Raw genomic sequence first — 21,124 nt, 5'->3', positions numbered from 1 at the left:
GAAAATGGTGACTCGAGTCAGACTCTAGTCTGGTCAACCCTCCTTTATATGAAAGTACCAATATTATTGGCCGCATGCATACGCAAACTTGAGAAAAAAATCGCGAGACCAGTAAATTTATACCTGGTGATTTTTCACAAGTTATGTTACCGATTGGTGCATGGTAAGCCAAAAACACAAATGGAAGTGTGGGGGTCTGTTAAGTCAAGCCTTCCAGAATTTTTTTGATTGGGACCAAGATCATTGTTTTTGGAGGTCTACAAAATGTTATTACAGTACTGCTAGAAACGAACACTCGGTACCGCTCGTCTTATTCTCTCAGTCAACAGCTGTTTGCGCGGTAAAAATGACGTTTTTTAATCATCGGGCAGATTTATCCTAAGGGGGGAATTTTGGCTTAAATTTCGACCACGGGAGGCACGAGATGAAAAAGGTTGGGAACCACTGTATTAGGTGAAGTGATGAGTACCTCAGTAATAAAATCGAAACGACCAAAACAAATTTTATGTGTCTTGGTTGTTGTAAATAACTATTTGGTATGATATTACTTGAGTGTGTGACAATTCGTATCCGTCGAGGTTGAATGTTTAACCATATCGAAATGAATCCAGATCACATGAAGTATACATTGATCACAATAGAATCGATGAGAATGTTAACCACATATAGTGTCTTTGTTTGAAAGTCATTTCTAATACGGTTACTTCGATCGGTATTAATTCCATGTCATACAAAAACATGAAACCATTGTACAGTTTCGTAGCATGGGAATATCTAGTGAAGTTGATTATATTTTGTGTGGCGGAAATATCTTGTATTAATATCGCACACTGGTTTCATTACCCAAGTGAGTGAAAATTGTTTTCTGATGGACAGATATGATTTGTATTTAGAAAAAAGCGACTCACACCGATTAAGCGACGCTGTTTAATACCAAATGAGTAAGTGAAATTTCTTAGGGGTTTGATTTAGCTAGTTAATTACCGATGATTCAATCACATACAAGTATATGGTTTTTTAGTGACTGAGTATTGTGACGACATTTACTTTGATGAATGACAATGGGAAAATTTCCAATTTCTCTGGTTGTGTGTGTTGCACAAATAGTTCTAGTATGCAATCAGTGAACATCATACAGATTGACAACGACTTTCAGTAGTTTGGTTAGATGATGACAACTGTTCCGGAGGTTCAAATCGATATCACTACTACGAACAGCAATACAAACACATTTTTGTAGATTTCAGTGTAGCACATATACTTCGATTTCAATATTGTTATGAGTTTTGTACCAATCAAGACCGGTTGAATAGGACGTATCCAACAAGCATACCTCTATTTACTTTCTTGAAGATCAAAGTCTTAGAGTGTAACCTCGTAATGTTTTACATTTCACGCGTTCGACAGATAGTGTGAAAAGAGTTTAACACGGATTAAATGATACCCTCGAGTTCCCAAGTGATATTTTCGTACTGCGTAATGTGCGTATGTTTCAATTCGATGTCGCAGATTCCGACAATAAAGTATTGTACCGGTTGTTAAGCAGCAAACGCAATTGTTGTTTCGTCTTTAGTCTTGGTTACTGGAAACAATTACATTTGTAAATTATTTTCTGATATCCGCGATACGCAGGGTGATATGTACCAAGGTGGAATAATTTTCCATTCAAGAACATTTCAGACACGCATGGTTTTACAACTCAATATGTTAATAACAACGGTACTGAAAAGTTTGTTGCTGTCATAATAACCTTTACCACAACACCGGGTCTAATTAACGCGAATAATTTAATAATCAAGTCATGATAGACCATTACAAAATCTCATATGTTAAATCGATGTGACAATCCTTATGTTTACATCACGATAATTTTCGATATAACACCTGCGTTCGCTTGTAATAAATGAATTCTCAACTACGTTGGTCAGAAATTCAAATCTCGTATACTCAAACATATTATGTTAATCTCAAGTCGCCGACACAGAGAAGTAATTACTTTTGTCTTACAAAATATACCGCATAGTAATTTCTTTGTCTTGCGACATAGTAACGACTTTTACAGTGGAACAAAAAAAGACGAGTTGGTGGTATATGCCTAAAACCGAACTTGATATGTTTGTGGGTTGTAGTGATTACTTGGATAGTCTTGTCTACTTTTCGTATGGACACTTTTTGCTTTGGTTCGGTGAGTTACAAACGGATAGACTTGACAAGGTTTTTGTATTTTACTCTTTTGTTGATGGCAAGATGTTAAGATGTTGAGATGTCATAGTGATAATATTTCTGAAACTCTCTTTGACAAACGTAAAGACAGGTCGCGAATAGAGTTGTAATGTTTCATTACTTGTTTCGAATCAATGTGCGTATAATCTCTAAATATACCTGGGTTGAAAGTTGTTAGCCATGTTTGTCAATCTATTTCAATTCAGACTATGTCAAAGTCCAAATATTTCATTTTGGATTATCTGGATTTACCTTTAGTACATCTCGCGAGTGGATTCCGACGTCGTACTATAACACTCCTAATAATACGGGTTCAAGGATTTTCAATCAACAATACCTGAATTTTTTGGTAATGCTAGAGTTGGCAAATGATTAGTTGTGTGTTTTTGTTAAGAGTTTAAATTCATGTTTATAAAGATAATAACTGTATAATGCACATACTTGTGATTCTTGATTCTTGTAGAGAGTTGGTATTGATTCTATAGGTGTGAAAACAGCGGCGCGGAATGTGCGAATAATTCAATGTGGCTGAAGTTGGTGTCAGCGATATTCAAGTTACGTTCGAATCAACTGATCGCGGTAAATGGATTTCTCAGAGGATAATGGTTGTGCCGAATCAACACATTCAGATACGAATCAACTTGGTTTGTGTAGTGAGTTTCATTTCAAGTTGACAAATTGACACATTGATTGAATATTCTCATGATTTTCATCACGCAACCAAAGTCAACGTGAAACATACAGCGATCGCGGAAAGTATCAAATCTTGGATATTCAAGTCACCGTCTGCGACGGTTCTGTTATTCGGTGCTTATTACTTGATAGGTAATATTCTTATTATATCAGACTCGTGAAATCCAGTTCTGCACCAAACTACCAACATATTACATTGTAGCGATTGCGATGTATGTAACCACAAATCACGAGAGATAGTTATGTCTTATAGGTGTTATCTTGTGAGCGATCGTAGGATTTTACAATTATTTCACACCTATTTGAGTATGCGGTAACCTCACAAAGGATTAGGGTTAGAGTGGAAATAAGTGAGAATTTGTCGGTATTCGAATCACCGTCTGCGACGGTTCTGTTATTCGTTACTTATTAAATCTTACGAGTGAAATCAAGTTCTCTGACAAACTGGTTACTAAAATTTCACCGCGTGAGCGATCGGCATGCCTGTAACATCAAGTCGCGTATGCCCGAGACATTATCTTGTCAGCAATCGCGGGGTTTGCAACCTATTTCACACCTTTTTGAAGTGTTAGTATGTGAACGCGGCTATTGTTGGTATTGGAATCACCGTCTACGCCGGCTCTGTGACAAACTAATTGCTAAAATATTACTTGTGCGTGATTCCTGTCTCTGTAACACCAAACTACGAGGGATAGATGTGTCTGATGTGTCATCCTGTCAGCGCTCGTAGGATTTTACAAATATTTCACATCTTTTTGAAGTGATAGTATGTGAACGCGGCTATTGTTGGTATTTGAATCGCCGTCTACGCCGGCTCTGTGGTAAACTAAATACCAAGCGACTGATTCCTAGATTTAGCAAACTATTTCACACCCTTTTTGTTGAAAGTACGACATGCCGCCCGCATTCTATAAACGAAAGTACGAATCATCGCCGCGCCCATAAGAATAACGATATATCATTGTCGCACTCACCGTAAACGTTAGGATCAACTCGCACCGGTGATATATAATATTTTGCGACATATCCATTAACTAAGAACCAATGACGTCACTATTTACCATACCAGATACATATTCAACACCGTGCCGCCGCGCCTACACCCGCAACGTTAGTCAAATACGACAGTCTATACCTGAAAGGGTGGTATCACCAGAGATCCCATAAGAAACAATGACACTTCACCAGAGATCCCTATACGTACCTGAAACGTTATCAGGCAGGTCATCGACACAACGTATACCTGAAAGGGTGGTATCACCGACGAGACGGCAGGTCATCAGCGATAGGGACTCGAAAAGGGTGGAGTCACCAACACGAGTTTTCACGGCAGCAGGTCATGAGCGAGCCCTATACCTGAAAGGGTGGGCTCACCAGAGATCCCATAAGAACACATGGCAGGTCACGAGCGGAAGGGGGGGTCAAAAGGGTGGGGTCACCAACACGAGTTTCGCGGCAGGTCACCAGCGGGCCCATAAGAACCAATGGCGATGTGCGAGCGATCATACTAACTACTAGCGGTGGTTGGGAATCACTGGTCTAAACGTATCAGAAACAAACTTCGTTCGTGAGAAGCACGCTATGCCAAGTTGGTTTTTCTATATGGGGCACATCATTTTCATCTGCTGTTTGCATCTGTAATGTGGGGCTAGATTGCAAAGGGCACTATACTACTATGGCGTATAGCATTGAATCGCGCGCAGCGCGAAGGAAATTTCAAGATTGTTTAAAATTCAATTAATCAAAATTTCTATTTGCCCGTTGACGGCCGCCAACACATACTAATCCAATTACGTGTCATGGTCGCACAAATTTCCTTATACAGCCGCAGGTTGCCCACTCCTGGTCTACGACAACACCGCTAATCACTACGTTAGCGGTCAATCTATTTGCGGCTTAGCGACGAGGTCTGAGTAAAACCGAATAAGTGGTTGGTCAATGCTCAGTGCTCACACATATCATATCATCGCGTCGAGAACATGTATGTATACGTACTGGCATAGGCGCCGACTTTTACTTTTACATGGGGTGGCAAGATGAAAAAGGGCGGGGTTTGAATAAAAAGGGAGGGGTTTGAAATTGTTTCAAATTTACCATTAGCATCAATTTATTACGGTTAAGTACAAGCGTAAATGCCCAGAATACATGGATAGGGCAAGCTTCATCGTGTCGACAAATATACACGTATAAGCGCGCGTTAGTTTGTCAGTGAGTCCAGCGGTTAATTAGGGATTCCTCGATCTTGATTCATCAACTGTATTCACTATTCACCTCTACACACGCGCGAACAATTGAATACGCAACCTCGGTGACGACGAATTATTTCACAAATTAATACGATTGAAGTCTGCGATGGAATATGTTCTGTAATGGCACCGATTTCAGGTGATTCAGGCCTGTCGTATCTTTTGATAACTCGGCCTAACACACATCTTCTGATGCTTTAGTATTTATTAGCGCTAATCAGCACGTTCGTTCAAGTCTGTTCGTGGACAATAGCGCAGTTTCAAAGTTATTCAACTTCACGTCGTCAGTATGACATAGCAATCGCACAAGTAGATAGCCGGCAAATCATGTGAAGCCTGTATCAGACGCTATAGTTTAGGCGTGCGAAGTTATCACATGCGCCAGTCATGCTGTAGACTCGATAGTTCAGGCTAGTACCCATATCAGGCCTAGCCTGGCGCACGTGATAGTTCATGCCAGCGATTATACCGTGCAGGCCTGCATGCGGACGCGCAAATCAAGCCAGCGACGGTAGCGCAGATCAGATGTTAATGACCCATTTCGCATACAACTGATTCTCGCTAATTTGCAGTACGCAGCATCGATAATTCTAATTAGTGAATTGGCATTTCAAAACGACGGGATTTCTAGTTTTGAATGAGAAACTTCCTGGCTACGCATCTAGGGTTTTAATACCGACAACGCGCTGATTAATATCAGCCTGGGGCCTACGGCCTACGTAGGTCCCAATAAGACAGTCGAATTTGATCGTGAAATGGTGCGAATTTAATCATCCAGATGTTATTGCAGCAAGAGCAATATGGGCGCATGCCGCGACCTTATCAATAGAAATACAAATCCCGATGGTTCGAAATTCGATCCACGATTTGGTGCGCCCGAAAGAGTCCGTCCAGCAATGAAGTTGATTGGAACATAAAAGGTCCCCGTTCAAACTTAATCGAATAAATTCAGAATTTGCGCCACCGAGAATCTCGTGTTGCATCAATATTTGTCAACATAATTCAACGCCATGCACTGCACAGTGCACAATGCACTGCACAATATTAACAACAAATCAAACGCTGACAAGTGACATCGAGAGAATACGAGTGTAAAAACAGACAAAATTAGTAGCCTACAGATGGTAGCATACGAGAAAGCGCGCATCTAATCGGCAATTCCTCTACTTGCGTACAGCACAATGGGGTTCCGAGTCTGACATCGCGACAACTGTTTGCTCATTATAATGACGTTTGCATTGCTGCATTTCCAGATAAAAGTTAACAAAGCGTGGTTTGAGTAGTGAATATGCGCACTTTGCGCAGGAATGACTTTCAATTCGCAGGCATACACAAACACACGGACCTATTTCGCGATCTAATTAAAGAGACTATCACGAAACTAACTCAAGAATTATTTTGTAAATGAATATGCGCGAAATACAATTTAATTAAGCGAGAAGTAAAATGTGAATTCGCTCGTCTGGTCGATAGTGTTTCTCAGCGCAGGCATGTCGAAATTCACGTCGTAAACAAGGTCGCTTCGAGTGCATGATTACTGATTAGTGATTAGTGATTACTAATCACAGATTACAATTTACTGGGGCGTTGTAAGCGCTAGTTCGTCGTCGCCGACGAAGCTGCGCATTCAATTATTCGCGAGACTATCGTTTAATGTTAAATAGTTGGCATTTACGCGATGTCATGGACTCGCTAATTAACAGACTGCGAGCGTTTAAGCATTTTGTTTGTTATTTTGTGGTATTCATGGTGTTTGTCGACTACTATGGTCATTTATACCAGGCCGATATTGTTCATCATTTTCCGTAACTGCCGACTTACAGCACGGCCCACCTCTAGGCTTTTTGTAAGACACCGCTTACGCGGGTGAGGTGGCGAGGAGGAGCCTAGGTGAACCTCCAACACTTAGGTATCGGAATTCTGAAGTCGACCTCGGTCGGACTCGAAGCTGCACCCATTGGTGTTGCAGCCGCGGATTATACCACTGCGCCACCCCGCCACCCCGCCACCCCGCCACCCCGCCACCCCGCCACCCCGTAACTCGGTGCCTATGCGTACAGGTACAGCGATTTAGTCGACACGAATCATCGCCGCGCCCATAAGAATAACGATATATCATTGTCGCACTCACCGTAAACGTTAGGATCAACTCGCACCGGTGATATATAATATTTTGCGACATATACGTTAACTAAGAACCAATGACGTCACTATTTACCATACCAGATACATATTCAACACCGTGCCGCCGCGCCTATACCCGCAACGTTAGTCAAATCATCGACAGTCTTTACCTGAAAGAGTGGTATCACCAGAGATCCCATAAGAAACAATGACACTTCACCAGAGATCCCTATACGTACCTGAAACGTTATCAGGCAGGTCATCGACACAACGTATACCTGAAAGGGTGGTATCACCGACGAGACGGCAGGTCATCAGCGATAAGGGACTCGAAAAGGGTGGAGTCACCAACACGAGTTTTCACGGCAGCAGGTCATGAGCGAGCCCTATACCTGAAAGGGTGGGGTCACCAGAGATCCCATAAGAACACATGGCAGGTCACCAGCGGAAGGGGGGGTCAAAAGGGTGGGGTCACCAACACGAGTTTCGCGGCAGGTCACCAGCGGGCCCATAAGAACCAATGGCGATGTGCGAGCGATCATACTAACTACTACCGCTCTCAGAGCCACATGCGGCTCCAAGAAAGCCTTCTTGCGGCTCTGATTGACCTCTAAATATGCCACAAACATATAATAGAGGACAATTGTTGCTTGTTTTTATGAATAGCTATAGGCAATTTCTGTATATGAATGCTAAAATGGGGGACATTAGTTTTGTCTAAAGCCGTCCAAGGCCGCTTCTGAAAATTGGGAAAGAAAATTCTTGCAGACTGGCTTCAAACGCATAGATGAATTCCCGTCAGATATATCTTGAGTTCTGCTGGTCATAGACCTTTATATAACGTGTCTGTTAGGAGTACATTTCGACACCATTTTACTAACATCAAAGTAAAGGCTTATAGACAAGTATAAATTGCAATAAATCCATCATTGCTCGCTGCTCAGCGTATAATTCCCCGCAAACTTGTGCATAAAGTGCATGAATGTATGAAGACTAGAGCTATCAATTCACGACAATATAGTACTCACTAATTTGCTTGTATCAATGCTATAATAACCGATATAGAATCTATAGAATTCCATGTGCAATATGTTCATGCTTTTGAATTAGCCGGATGGTGAGAGCAGAGGTAGGCTAGCTACCTTCAAATTTTCGTTATAAGTAGCCTATACTTTAGTGTTTTCATGCGGCTTCATTCGTACTCTGAAGTTTGAAATGTGAAATGTGGTCCCGACACCCAAAAAGGTTGGGAACCACTGGTTCAGGCAATTCCAATTTATTTCCGCTAAGCCTACCGACAATACTGATGTAAGGTCAGGAAATAATAGCATGCGACAAAGTGACCAATAAAAACTGCCCTAAATTTCGGAAGACACTACCTCTATCAACTCCACCAGTGGATCTGATCACATGCGTTGATGAAGGATAAATATTTGATTGCAATATGTGAGTATGCAAATAATGATGACGAAATTTAATTGTGAATATGAAAAAGAAATTCGCGCTCGGCGCGACATTCACTTTTACGGTGATTATTCAAAACATGGCCACTCGCGATTTCGGTGTGTATAGTAAGCATGACGTGCTAAATTAGATAAGTCTGGAGTTCAACTGAAATGGGAATGGACGGTATAAGATGGTTATTTGACGCCTATAGTTAGTTGATTACGGCTTATGCACAGGAATGCGGCCGTGGGCTACATAAGTAATCGAAATGCGGCCGTGAATAGCAAAAAGGTTGCCCGCCACTGTCGTAGACTGTTGGTAATATTTCTATAGTAGTGTATTTCATTTATGTTCATGTTCATTGCCAAAACGAAACTCTTGTATAATCTAAATCGGACTGATATATATATAGTTTATACATTTAATATTACAATCGTCAAAATGATACAGGCTTAAATTGTATCGTATGGATGTGTAATTGTGTATAGATAGATTGTGTATTGCATCATATCAATTTGTTTCAACTTTCTGAGGTTTCAAATTCTATCCTTTACTAAGTGGACAGGTACCGACGTGGCCTAACAGTAAAACGTATATGTGAGTCGATTGATAATTAATAGTAAACCATTCTGTACTTCAATCATCTTGTAAATTGCGATGGTTGAATCATGCCTCGAACTTCGAATATTCGACATGACTTTATGAGTGGACTGGTGACTTGACTCGACTCAAGTCACCTCCAAACACCGGGTGACTTGACTTGACCCGAGTCACCTTCAAAAATCGAGTGACTAGACCCCAACACTGGTATTTATACAGTTAGTGAACAAGATGCATTTTCTCCGAGTTACATTGACTAGCGCAAGAATAGGGTAACATTTTCAATATGGTTATATATAATTTATATATCTGCGTGCGCTACAGGTAGACTGAGGATACTGCCAAACGCAATTATATTATGGATTTTAGTTACGTTGAACGAATACAAAAAGGTAAACAGAAAAATTAAGATTGATTGGATTCCATGTGAAATACATTAATATTTTCCGTTTTCAATTATTCAAAACTGTTTGAAAGGACAATCGCTTTAAAAATTTCTGTTCCAATTCATCTTTCATTTCGAGCCCATGTCCAGCATATGATTGGCACCGAACGTATTTAATTGATTTTTGCTCGAAGTTGAACGTGGAATTACCCAAATATAACCTCCTCGTAAGGTTAAAACTTATATAACCCCTCATTGAGTTCGTCCTGGTCACCAATGCGATAATTTAAGCCATTTATAGGTAAATGACTTGCGACTTGTGAAACAAAATTTTTGTCGTGGCGCACCAGACCGATAAGGTGATAAGCGCCCCATTGCTCCATTTTCAATATTAATCATAATAATTGCATAACTCAAATGCAAATTGGATAAAAGACCTCCACACTGACCACATACAAACACCAGAAATCACAAAACAAGAACTCAAAGAGGCCCTAAAAAGTTCACTGAACTGGAAAGCAGCTGGTCCTGACCAGATCAAAAAATTTTGGCTAAAAAAACTAACTGCAACACATAAATACCTAGCGGCAACCTACAATGAGCTATTATCCTCGACCAAATCGCATGAGATCCCAACCTTATTAACCATCCCAATCTTATTCCAAATAATGAAAACACAGAGACCCCAAGAACTACCTGCCGATAGCATGCCTGACAACCATGTACAAAACACTGACCAAAATCCTGGCAAAACGAAGCTACAAACACCTAGAAAACCTTCTTCCGCCTGAGCAGAAAGGTTGCAAGGAAGGAGCCCTTGGCTGTAAGGATCTCCTTCTCCTTGACAAAACCATTCTTGAAAACTGCAAGAGGAGACACACTAACCTCAGCATGGCATGGGTAGGCTACAAAAAAAGCTTTCGATTCAGTCCCTCACACATGGATACTGAAAACAATGCGTATGTACAAAATGAATCCGATCATCATCAGATTTATTGAAGACTCAATGAAAAATTAGCATACAAAACTGCTGATCAAACAAGACCAAGGTGAAACAGAAACCTGTACAATTCATATCCGCAATGGTATCCTTCAAGGCGACTCATTCTCGCCACTTCTATTCTGCCTCAGCTTAGCTCCACTCAGTGAGTTGCTGAGAGAAAATGAAACAGGATACAAGATGAAAAAATCAACAAACTCTGAATGTCAAAAGATTCATCACCTTTTGTTCATGGATGATCTGAAACTGTACGTGAAATCCGATGCGGACCTAAATACAGAGGTGGTCAGTAACGACGTACTTCTACTTTTTCGAAGTACTCAAGTAGTTTTCCTCTACTTCTGGTACTTACTCAAGTAGATCTGAATTTCACGACTTCTACTTCTACTTCATAATATTTTGTGATCTACTTACTTACTTTTCGCTATTTTCAGTTTGTCAAGTAGAAGTAGTCTAATCCTCCAATCAGGAAGAAAGCCTGAGAAATTTCGAGGCTGTTTTCACGGAGTATCGAGATTTAATTTTCATAAAAGTTGAGTTAAGCCCAGAATTTTCGTCGCGCTTCGCGCGCAGTGAATGCGGAGTTTCCAGTATGATTTCACGATAGTATATGTGAATATAATTTAGGTAGCGGGTGGGCGTGGTTCCGTTCGCACCGCATTGTCGCCCTTCGCCATATCAAATATTTCATCACAGTATATATGGCTTATCATAAAGTTTGAAACTGATGTTTCGCAATCTAGCATTTACTTATCATACCGTAATCTAGTTGTCCATGGCGTGTCCTAATCTGGAAAAGTGGACTCTGACTTTTTTAGTTTTAGAGCTTGTTTTGCATACCAACCTTCGAAACTTCCTCGACTATAGACATTAAATACATTTCACTTTCAATTCCCAGTACCATATATTTTGATTTCTAATTAATATCAGTTCTTTTGACTGGATAACCTACATCTTGAAGTATAAAACAAGTGTAGTAATGCCTTCAATTTCCAGAAATGAAGCTACACAATATAGCATTTTTACGGTCCACCATATTTTTTATTAACGTTTACTAATCGCACAAAGTGTTTACACCGCATCCAACACAACATCTCCGTATTGCTCTTCGACTAAACTACAGGCCTTATAATATGGGTGAGTGCGCAATACCATGATATTTTCTAAAACGTGCTGTCTGAGTAAACAGAGAATTAGTATCACATTTCCATATCAATACTGTCATTTTCATCCCATGATGTGGACGAATGCTTATACTATCGAAAATTGGATACCTGCTGGTATGCATCAATATGAATCAAGCTCGTCACCTTTTGCATAGCTCAATTTGTACCTTTTTATAATCCATGTGAACGAATTAGGATCGTTTTCACAACTACTTACTTACTTGAGTACTTTTAAAGTCAGTCAATTCTACTTCTACTTCAAGTAGTTTTAGGCTGCTCATGGAATAAGTATTTCTATTCGTACTTGAGTAGATTTTTTCGCCGCTACTTCTATTTCTACTTGAGTAGCTTTCTTGACTATTTTGACCACCTCTGCCTAAATAACCAAATGAAAATTGTTCATGAGTTTTCGGAAGATATAAAAATGAAATTTGGCTTGGATGAATGCTCAAAACTTAACATACGACGTGGAAGAGCCACCAGCACTGGCGACATGAACTTCAAAATGGGCCAAGCCATAACAGAATGGAAAGCTGAAGATCATTATAAATATCTAGGGATCTGTGAAAGAGACAACATTAAACATGCTGCAATGAAATCAAGTCAAAAAAAAGAATACATTAGCAGGCTCAAGTCAATCCTCAAAACTGAACTCAATTCCCAAAACAAAATCAATGCCATAAACAGTCTTGCAGTTCCTGTCTTGAGATATTGCTTTGGTATGGTGAACTGGCGCAAAGATGAAATCAACAAATTGGATACAAAGACAAGAAAACTGATGACAATGCACCACATGCATCACCCAAATTCTGATACACAAAGATGTAGGCCTACATCCCCAGAAAAAAGGTGATCGAGGACTACAAGAAATTGAATAAACTCTTAGAACATAAATCATCGGCTTGTCACAGTACATCAACAACAGCGATAACATTTACTGCAAACTCATTGCACAGGAAGACAAACAGCGCAAAACAAAATCTCTAAGCTATCGACACGACAAGTACGCCAGAGAAGTCGACATGAAAACAACTAACCTGTACACTGCTGAAAACACTGTTGCCAAACCCACAACAATAGCAAAAGCAGCACGAGTTCAATACAAAAACGCAACACACTGCACTGCAAAATAAGCATTGTGCCGATAGTCATTGGCGCTACAGGAGTCGTAAGCAAAAAACTCATGAGACATATCCAACAGATAGATCCCGGGTAACGTTCGATTCGACATGATCCAGAAGATCAAACTATTGGGCAGTGTGCATATCCTTCGGAAGGCCTTGAATGCACCACTGGACTAAAATTACACTTGTGAATCACAGCATAATTTCTGTAATTTCGATTCTTCATTTTCAATCATCTCTACTTCTGCTCTGTAACCCTTGCCAATTCTTCATCTACTGCAATCCTGTAATCTGACCTCTTCATGTATTGCATAGGAATTACAATTTGACTGTATTACTGACATTAAAAAAAATTATTCCAATCTCGCCATTTTCCTTTGAGGGCAGGTTGCTCCCCGGATTATGTTTGTATTTTCCAGTTTTACTGTGAATAAAGAAAATTAATAATAATCACATCTACAGCAATTATGTAATCATACATCTTCATGTATTGCATAGGAATAACAATTTGACTGTACTACTGAAATTTTAGAAATTTACTCCAATCTTGACATTTTCCTCAGGGGCAGGTTGCTCCCCGGACTGTGTGTATATTAACCAGTTTTACTGTGAATATATAATATAATAATCATTTCGAGCCCGGACTGACGCAGTCGCGAAGGACCCATATTAATTGGGAATAATAGTCACCAAGCAATTCTCTGCGAACATGGTTTTCTTCGATAAAACTTGTGATTCCGGATGACTTGCTAGAAATCAGAGACCGCATTTCCTTATTTGCTGCAAAATAAACATCAGTATCCTATCAAGGGTTTGATGTGAAAGCTTTCACATATATAATTTCGAAGAGAAGAAGATTTGAAAATGTATGGAAAGACAAAAGGTTAATGCTACGGACGATATTTATATCTGCAATCAGCTTTGATCTGGTGAAAATTACTTCCTAATTGCATTGTTTTTAAATAAGGACATGTTGTTTACCAATTTATTTATATGGTCAAATTCTGTTTTGAAACCAATTTGGGAGAATCAAGCGTTATTGTACCGGCCTACTCGTGATAGCATGATAACCAAGCTGCTCTAATATGAATGCTTTATTGAAATTTATTAGTCGTTGAGGGGATATTATTTTAGATCGCCAGCCCATTGTTTCGCGATAGCTCGTTCAATTCATTTTTTTAAAGCAATTTTTATCTTTGACCAAAGCAAGCATTCAACCATGTTCCAATTACTTATGGGGATACGCCAAATCACAGTGTTTGATATTTTGGCATTCCTGACTAGTCACGTTACACGTTATTCCACCTGCCAAATCGACCCTATCCCAATTTGGACGATTGGAAGTATTTCGAAAGAGCGTTGATACTCATGTAAATTGTTGAGCAACTGAACATGAACATGATATGTATATTGTATAAGTCACACTTGAAATTTTAAATCGTTCACTGCCATGCTTTCTATGCACGACAGTGCATTTTGAATTTCAGTGTGATGGAACTGTATTACCCGGATAACCGCACACTAATAAATTTTCGAATATTATATATTTATAATATGTAAGTCTCTTACCTTGATAGTTTGCATATCTCAGCTGTTGTATTGTCGCATTGTATTGTCTTTCCATTTTTGAAGATTCTAAAATGATCATGGACGTACAACACTATGAACACTGAACAGACACAAATGAAGTGTCCCATCTGGATAATCTGGTGTTTGACGCCTGAGCGATATCTCATATCATTATCTTATAGCAGCTTGTTGATCAGATGCAATCGATCTGGGGTTCTAGATTTCAATCCCCAAGGCCCCCTAATCTGTATCACCCTGTATTGTTGGGCTGCTCGGGGAAACTTCGCAACCAAAGTACGATTTTGCACCTCTACATTTCAGTACCAGTTTAGTTGCGCTCCGTATGGCATAGTTTGACACTGCCGCTGCGTAGGAATAGATACATGATTCGGGCGAAACTGGTGGCAAATGACATTGAGTGCATGGCGTTGAATTATGTTGTCAAATATTGATGCAACACGAGATTCTCAGTGGCGCAAATTCTGAATTTATTCGATTAAGTTTGAACGGGGACCTTTTATGTTCCAATCAACTTCATTGCTGGACGGACTCTTTCGGGCGCAACCAAACTGCAGATCGAATTTAGAACCATCGGGATTTGTATTTATATTGATAAGGACGCGGCATGCCCCTATATTGCTCTTGCTGCAACAACACCTGCATAATTAAATTCGCACCATTTCGCGATCGAATTCGATTGTCTGATTGGGACCTACGTAGGCCGTAGGCCCCAGGCTGATATTAACCAGTGCGTTGTCGGTATTAAAACCCTAGATGCGTAGCCAGGAAGTTTCTCATTCAAAACTAGAAATCCCGTCCTTTTCAAATGCCAATTCACTAATTAGAATTATCGATGCTGCGTACTGCAAATTAGCGAGAATCAGTTGTCCGCGAAATGGGTCATTAACATCTGATCTGCACTACCGTCGCTGGCTTGATTTGCGCGTCCGCATGCAGGCCTGCACGCTATTATCGCTGGCATGAACTATCACGTGCGCCAGGCTAGGCCTGATATCGGTACTAGCCTGAACTATCGAGTCTACAGCAGGACTGGCGCATGTGATAACTTCGCACGCCTAAACTATAGCGTCTGATACAGGCTTCACATGATTTGCCGGCTATCTACTTGTGCGATTGCTATGTCATACTGACAGCGTGAAATTGAATAACTTTGAAACTGCGCAATTGGCCACGAACAGACTTGAACGGACGTATTTATAGATACATGATTCAGGCGAAGCTTGTGGCATATGACATTGAGTCAACTGTTTGTTATTACTTAAGTGCAGAAGAGGGTTGTCAGGGCGTACACCCATATATACTCGCTCAATGAATATGAAATTTCATGACGAGTTTGGCTACACAAAAGTGTCATCTGTCAAATTGACCCTGGATCTGTTTAGCCAATTTAAAAATGTACCAATAACAATACATGATCGATGCAACTTCAAATTTCGAATCACTTTCTGAGATAATTTCTTTTCAAGTTATTGCATTTTGAATTTTTCGTGTGATGGAACTGTATACCACACTCCTTGAACAAAGGAAAAAGCGCCACGAAAAAGATATCTTCGAACATAATAAATATTATTGACAATGGTTTAATCAATTGAAACAACATTTATTATATATAAGCCTCTTTACCTTGATAGTTTGCGTCTTTCAGTTGTTGTATTGTCGCGTTGTATCGTCTTTCCACTTTTACATATTCTAAAAGACCAGGCACAAGACAAAATGTGCAATGCTACTATTATGTTATGTTCATGCATTTTACGCTTGGTATCGTTTGTCTGTTATTTGTCTAGGATTAGTAATTACCGCCAATCATTATTTCCTCGTGTGTCGTGCTTCGTATTTATACCCTTGTGTTCTGTTGCCTACTACCTTTTCGTTTAACTGATTTCTGGATCGTGTCGCCGGTCCTGAGTTGTTTTGCTGATAATATACTGATTTCATATTGCAACCTCGTCGTATGAGTTATTGTTCAAGCAAGATCAAGAACATAAAGCTATACATGCCTTATGTAATGGCAGGGCGAACCCTTGAAAGAGTCTTTCACCATCGTGGAAGGTTCTCTGGAAATAGGATCGTGATCAGCAGAACACGAACACGGAACTCATGACATCAGGTGATGTCACAAAACTAATTCCAACACTTTGATTTTTCTGAACTGTCTACGCGCCCACCGGGATAATCGGTGTGTATATACGCTTGGTGCAAATGGCTTAAGCCAGTGTTTCTCCATCTTTTTCAGGTCGCCTACCACTAATTTGTTTTTTACTACACTGCGTACCACCTAGATCTCGAATGACTTATTTTATTCAAATGTACCAGTATTATTAGTAATTGGCGTTATCAAAATACACCCCAACACCAATGAATAGTACGAAAAGCGGATTTAATTTGCTGGATACAACTGTTTCCTGTAGACAAGATTGTCTATGCGGGGTATAATATTATTCATATTTGAGAACATGTCCATTGTCCATATGCTCAATTGGACGGTCTTGGCCACTTAATGGCCTCCGTCATCGCGCTCACACACCTAGACAAGGGCTCTCAATTCTTCCTTTCTGCATTTTTTAAAATCAAGGTGGCGTTTAAACCAGTGGATCTCAACCTTTTTCGCCTCGCGAACCGTTAAATATTCAAAAAATGTCTGGCGGACCGGTCAACTTAAAAAATTGAAATGAGGCCAAAATGTAAAGTATGCAACCGTTTTTTGCAATTATATGGTGCTATATAGTGACATTTAAATGGTTTTGGTCGTAGTTAATTATATTCACGATGGCATCCATGTGATTTTATGGTAGTGAGTCTTCCGAGTCGAGGTAAAATTGCCTTGCCAGATAAACGTGCTACCGCCGAGATTCGTTTACAGTCTTTCGCGCCGAAGGCCGTGGAATTAAGCGACCACGCCAACTCCAATAATATTCTCCTCTTTGATAATATCGAGAGAAGAAACGTAACGGAGTCGAACCAAGCATCTTGTCGTGCTACCTTGCTCATGCCCACTGCCACCAGACGAAGGCTACTCTGCCAACTACGAATACAATGCGTGCCGCAAGAAAACGCATTACAGCAGCTATACCGGCCATCCACAAATCCGGGCCGAAAAAGCACTTCTTCAGCCCACCACCAAAAACGTTGGTCTTGGGACCCCAACAGGGCGATAAGCCAAACTTCCGGGGGATTCGCCCCCGGACCCTACAGTTGGGTAGATATTTCACCTGTACTTGTGATCACATGTATTCTACTCAGTGTGATCACATGTATTCTACTCAGCCTAAGCAGAGAGTTTGCGTAATTGATCGCGCCAATGGCTAAAATTTTCGATCATTCACACCCGAAGCGGTTTTTCGCGGCCTAAACTTCATTATGGGTTGGCGAGTCGTGACGCGGTAATGGCTGACGCCGAAATGCCTATAAATCAGGTCGCCTAATAAGCAAGACATTTAGGCACACTAATTCGTGCAAAGCGCGAAAAGAAATTGAAAAATGCTGGAAAACGTTTCAAATAAATACGCTGATTTATGTTCATTGGCGAAATAGTTTTGGGCCCTTTTCAAACTCGGCCCGTCTCCAATTAAGTGGTTTGCGATCCCCAGTCACGTTCCTGCATAAAATGAATGAATCGAAAACCAATGATCAAACTGCGCTGTTTAGCGATGAGTGAGCTCGTATCTGTTATGTATTTGTCGCTCGCATGTCGTCAAATAAAACGTCTTGAACTTCAAGTCAAATCGAACATGTTTCCAGCCCTAATGTTACCTCACGAAGTTATGAACCAATCAGTTTAAAATTTGATGTTTTATTTATTTTATCAATGGACCAGCGTTCAACATTGCATCTTGAAATTAAAGAATAAAATTGTAATATACCTGGCGGACCGGCAGGAATGTCGTCGCGGACCGGCGGTTGAGAACCACTGGTTTAAACACAATTTGCCTAGTGGTCGTGTTAAACCAGTTTTCATACAAACCACGCACAGTAGCAAAAATAATCCTCTGTATTTTAATTGCGACGAATCCATACTTTACGTTAGGGGTGTCAAACTCAACTATGTCGCGGGCCGTATTCAAACCTTCAGATCGCTCGCGGGTCGGACCAGTACAATGATTCCTAAATATCACCTCAAAACCATGCCCTTGTTTTTCTTTTGAAAACTTTATGATCCAGCCGATATACAACATAGTAAATTCATTATATTACGTGTCACAAGGGTTATATTCTAGCAATACCTTTATTCGCAAACAGCGGAATTTGCAAAAATACGATAATTGGCCGATTGAAGACAATTATAACCGGTAAGACAGTGACTCTAACGACGACATAAGGTGGTATAATTCTATGCTTCATTTTTTAGCCCCGTACGCTATACCAGGGTGGCCAACCTGCGCCTGTAGAACGAACTTGTTGCGGCCGTGAACACGTATTTTAATTGGTATGTGTTGGCGGCCGTCGACATGAAAATTGAATTGACGAATTTACTCCCAAATTTTTAGGAGATTTTGATTAACCTTGAACTTTTTTTCGCGCTGTGCGCAATTCAGCGCGACTTCATTTTCGATTTAATGTAGTAGCGCCCTTTGCAACCTGAGCTCCACAGCAACGAAAAATTATGTGCCCCATATATAAATATCAACTTGGAATCGTGTCCTCCTCACGAAAGGAATTTGCTTCTATGGTGCGTTTGGGTGACTTCGATTTCCTTTCAAATCTCCTTTCGAAATGGTTAACATTTATCGACCTTGCTGTACTGATGCATTAGTATGGTAACCAGATATAGCCTGAAAACATTCATCTTCCTTGATATACTGATGCATTAGTATGTTCTCTTTGATGTAGTACGCATACCACAGTTTGAGAACTACCGGCTTAAGCGAAATGTCTTATGTTGATCTTCTAACAAAATTTTGGTGAGATGCAATCCATCCAGCTTTCTAGTGTTCGGCCTATCAGGGCTCATATTGTTGGGCTGCTAGGTAAATCTTCGGAAACCCGGGTATATGACTTTGCACCTTTGTAGATCGAAGTATCAGTTGCAGTTGCTTCCGACATATTTTGACTCTGTGGCTGTGCGGAAATAGAGACCCTTGGTGCCGCTTTCGGGACCAGCTTGTGACATGTGATATTGATGCGTAAGCTTGTTATTGCTAAAGTGTTGAAGATGGGAAACGCGAGCTATCAGGGCGCACTTCACACCCACATAGCCTACTCGTTCAATGTATATGACATTTTTGACGAGTTCGACTACATAAAGTGCCATCTGTTAAATAAATCCTACACCTAATTTGTCGTTTTGAAAAAATTTGATACTCGCACATATTGTTGAGAAACTGAACAATGAACATGCTATATACATTGTATATTGTCTTGAGGAAGATTAAAATTTCAAATCGCTGTCTGTCATACTTTCCATTTCTATTTCTATTTCTATTTGAAGTTTTTTGTTGATGGAACTGTATGCTACCCGCACAGCCACATACCTTAAACAAAGGAAAAAGCTTCACGAAAAACTATATATTCAAATACCAATGATACTAATGATTGATTTAAAAAACATATAGGATGTCAGTCTTTTACCTTGATAGTTAGCATCTTTCAGCTGTTGTATTGTTGCGTTGTGTTGCCGTTCCATTTTTGCAGATTCTAAAATGACCAGTGACCATGTTTCTATAGAACAATCTACAAAATATACGGTAGGGCTCTCCAAAATGATTTTTTTTCTCACATCGCACCGGTACTTGATAAAATTGTTAGGTTACCTAATTTAAGCCTACACACCAAATTTGATTCAATTCCAACCAGTAGCCGCATTGCTGCGATGATAATACATTGTCCAAGTAAACCGCATATAACAGTTCCGCATTGGCGTTTTCGCTTCCGTGAATAACTAGGTTTTGGTCCATTTTTCTATAAAACTGTGATATCAGTGTGCGCTTTTGACCTCTTGGAATTGGGTGTCAATGTCAGGGAATTGTTTCTAGCGGTAACTACTGTGAAACCACAACACCGCAGTCGGGTGGTAATAATGTGACCTATGGACATGCTGGACATTTGCTGTCTTGAGGGATTATTTATTGAAAGTATTTCCTACAAACATCTCAACATTTATTACAAGTGTGCTGGATGATATAAGCATGTTTCAATTCACCCAAAATTGCTTCGCGGGCCGGATGTTTGACACCCATGTTGTAGAGTGTATTAAACTATATATACTAACCTCGATACCATGCTTCTTGAAATTTGAAATGCAATACGAAAATTGCTGTGAATCCCACAATGGTCGCTGCGATTGTTAAACAGGAGATAACTATTGCTATCTTTCCGCATCTTTCTTTTCTTCGTTCGATTATCATATTCTTCGTTTCAGGTGATCGTTGATCGCACTCTAACAAAACGACACGAGATATATTTTTTAAACCCATGGATACATGAATTGCAATGAATTGCAACCATATATTCACCAGCTAGAGTTAATTGGCCTTGTTATTTTTTCCCATCACTCGCATCCTCATAGACGTTATATTTGACCGAGTGCATCT

The 21,124-nt window shown here is 40.1% G+C and overlaps 1 protein-coding gene across 1 annotated transcript in view; it reads right to left on the bottom strand.

Moving 5' to 3' along the window:
- Positions 1-21,124, bottom strand: part of LOC145457602 (uncharacterized) — a 58,881-nt gene that overhangs the window by 15,592 nt on the left and 22,165 nt on the right. The window contains exons 2-5 of the mRNA XM_080335821.1: positions 20,803-20,970; positions 20,163-20,228; positions 16,221-16,286; positions 13,698-13,787 (exon numbers count right to left, since the gene is read on the bottom strand). Coding sequence (XP_080191947.1) covers positions 13,698-13,787; positions 16,221-16,286; positions 20,163-20,228; positions 20,803-20,970 — 390 coding nt within the window. The remainder of the gene's footprint in view (positions 1-13,697; positions 13,788-16,220; positions 16,287-20,162; positions 20,229-20,802; positions 20,971-21,124) is intronic.

This window comes from Botryllus schlosseri, chromosome 15 (genome assembly GCF_051294905.1).
Source record: "Botryllus schlosseri isolate E-star chromosome 15, Bs_hap1, whole genome shotgun sequence".
Classification (NCBI taxonomy): domain Eukaryota; kingdom Metazoa; phylum Chordata; class Ascidiacea; order Stolidobranchia; family Styelidae; genus Botryllus; species Botryllus schlosseri.
This window is presented reverse-complemented; position numbering and strand designations above follow the sequence as displayed.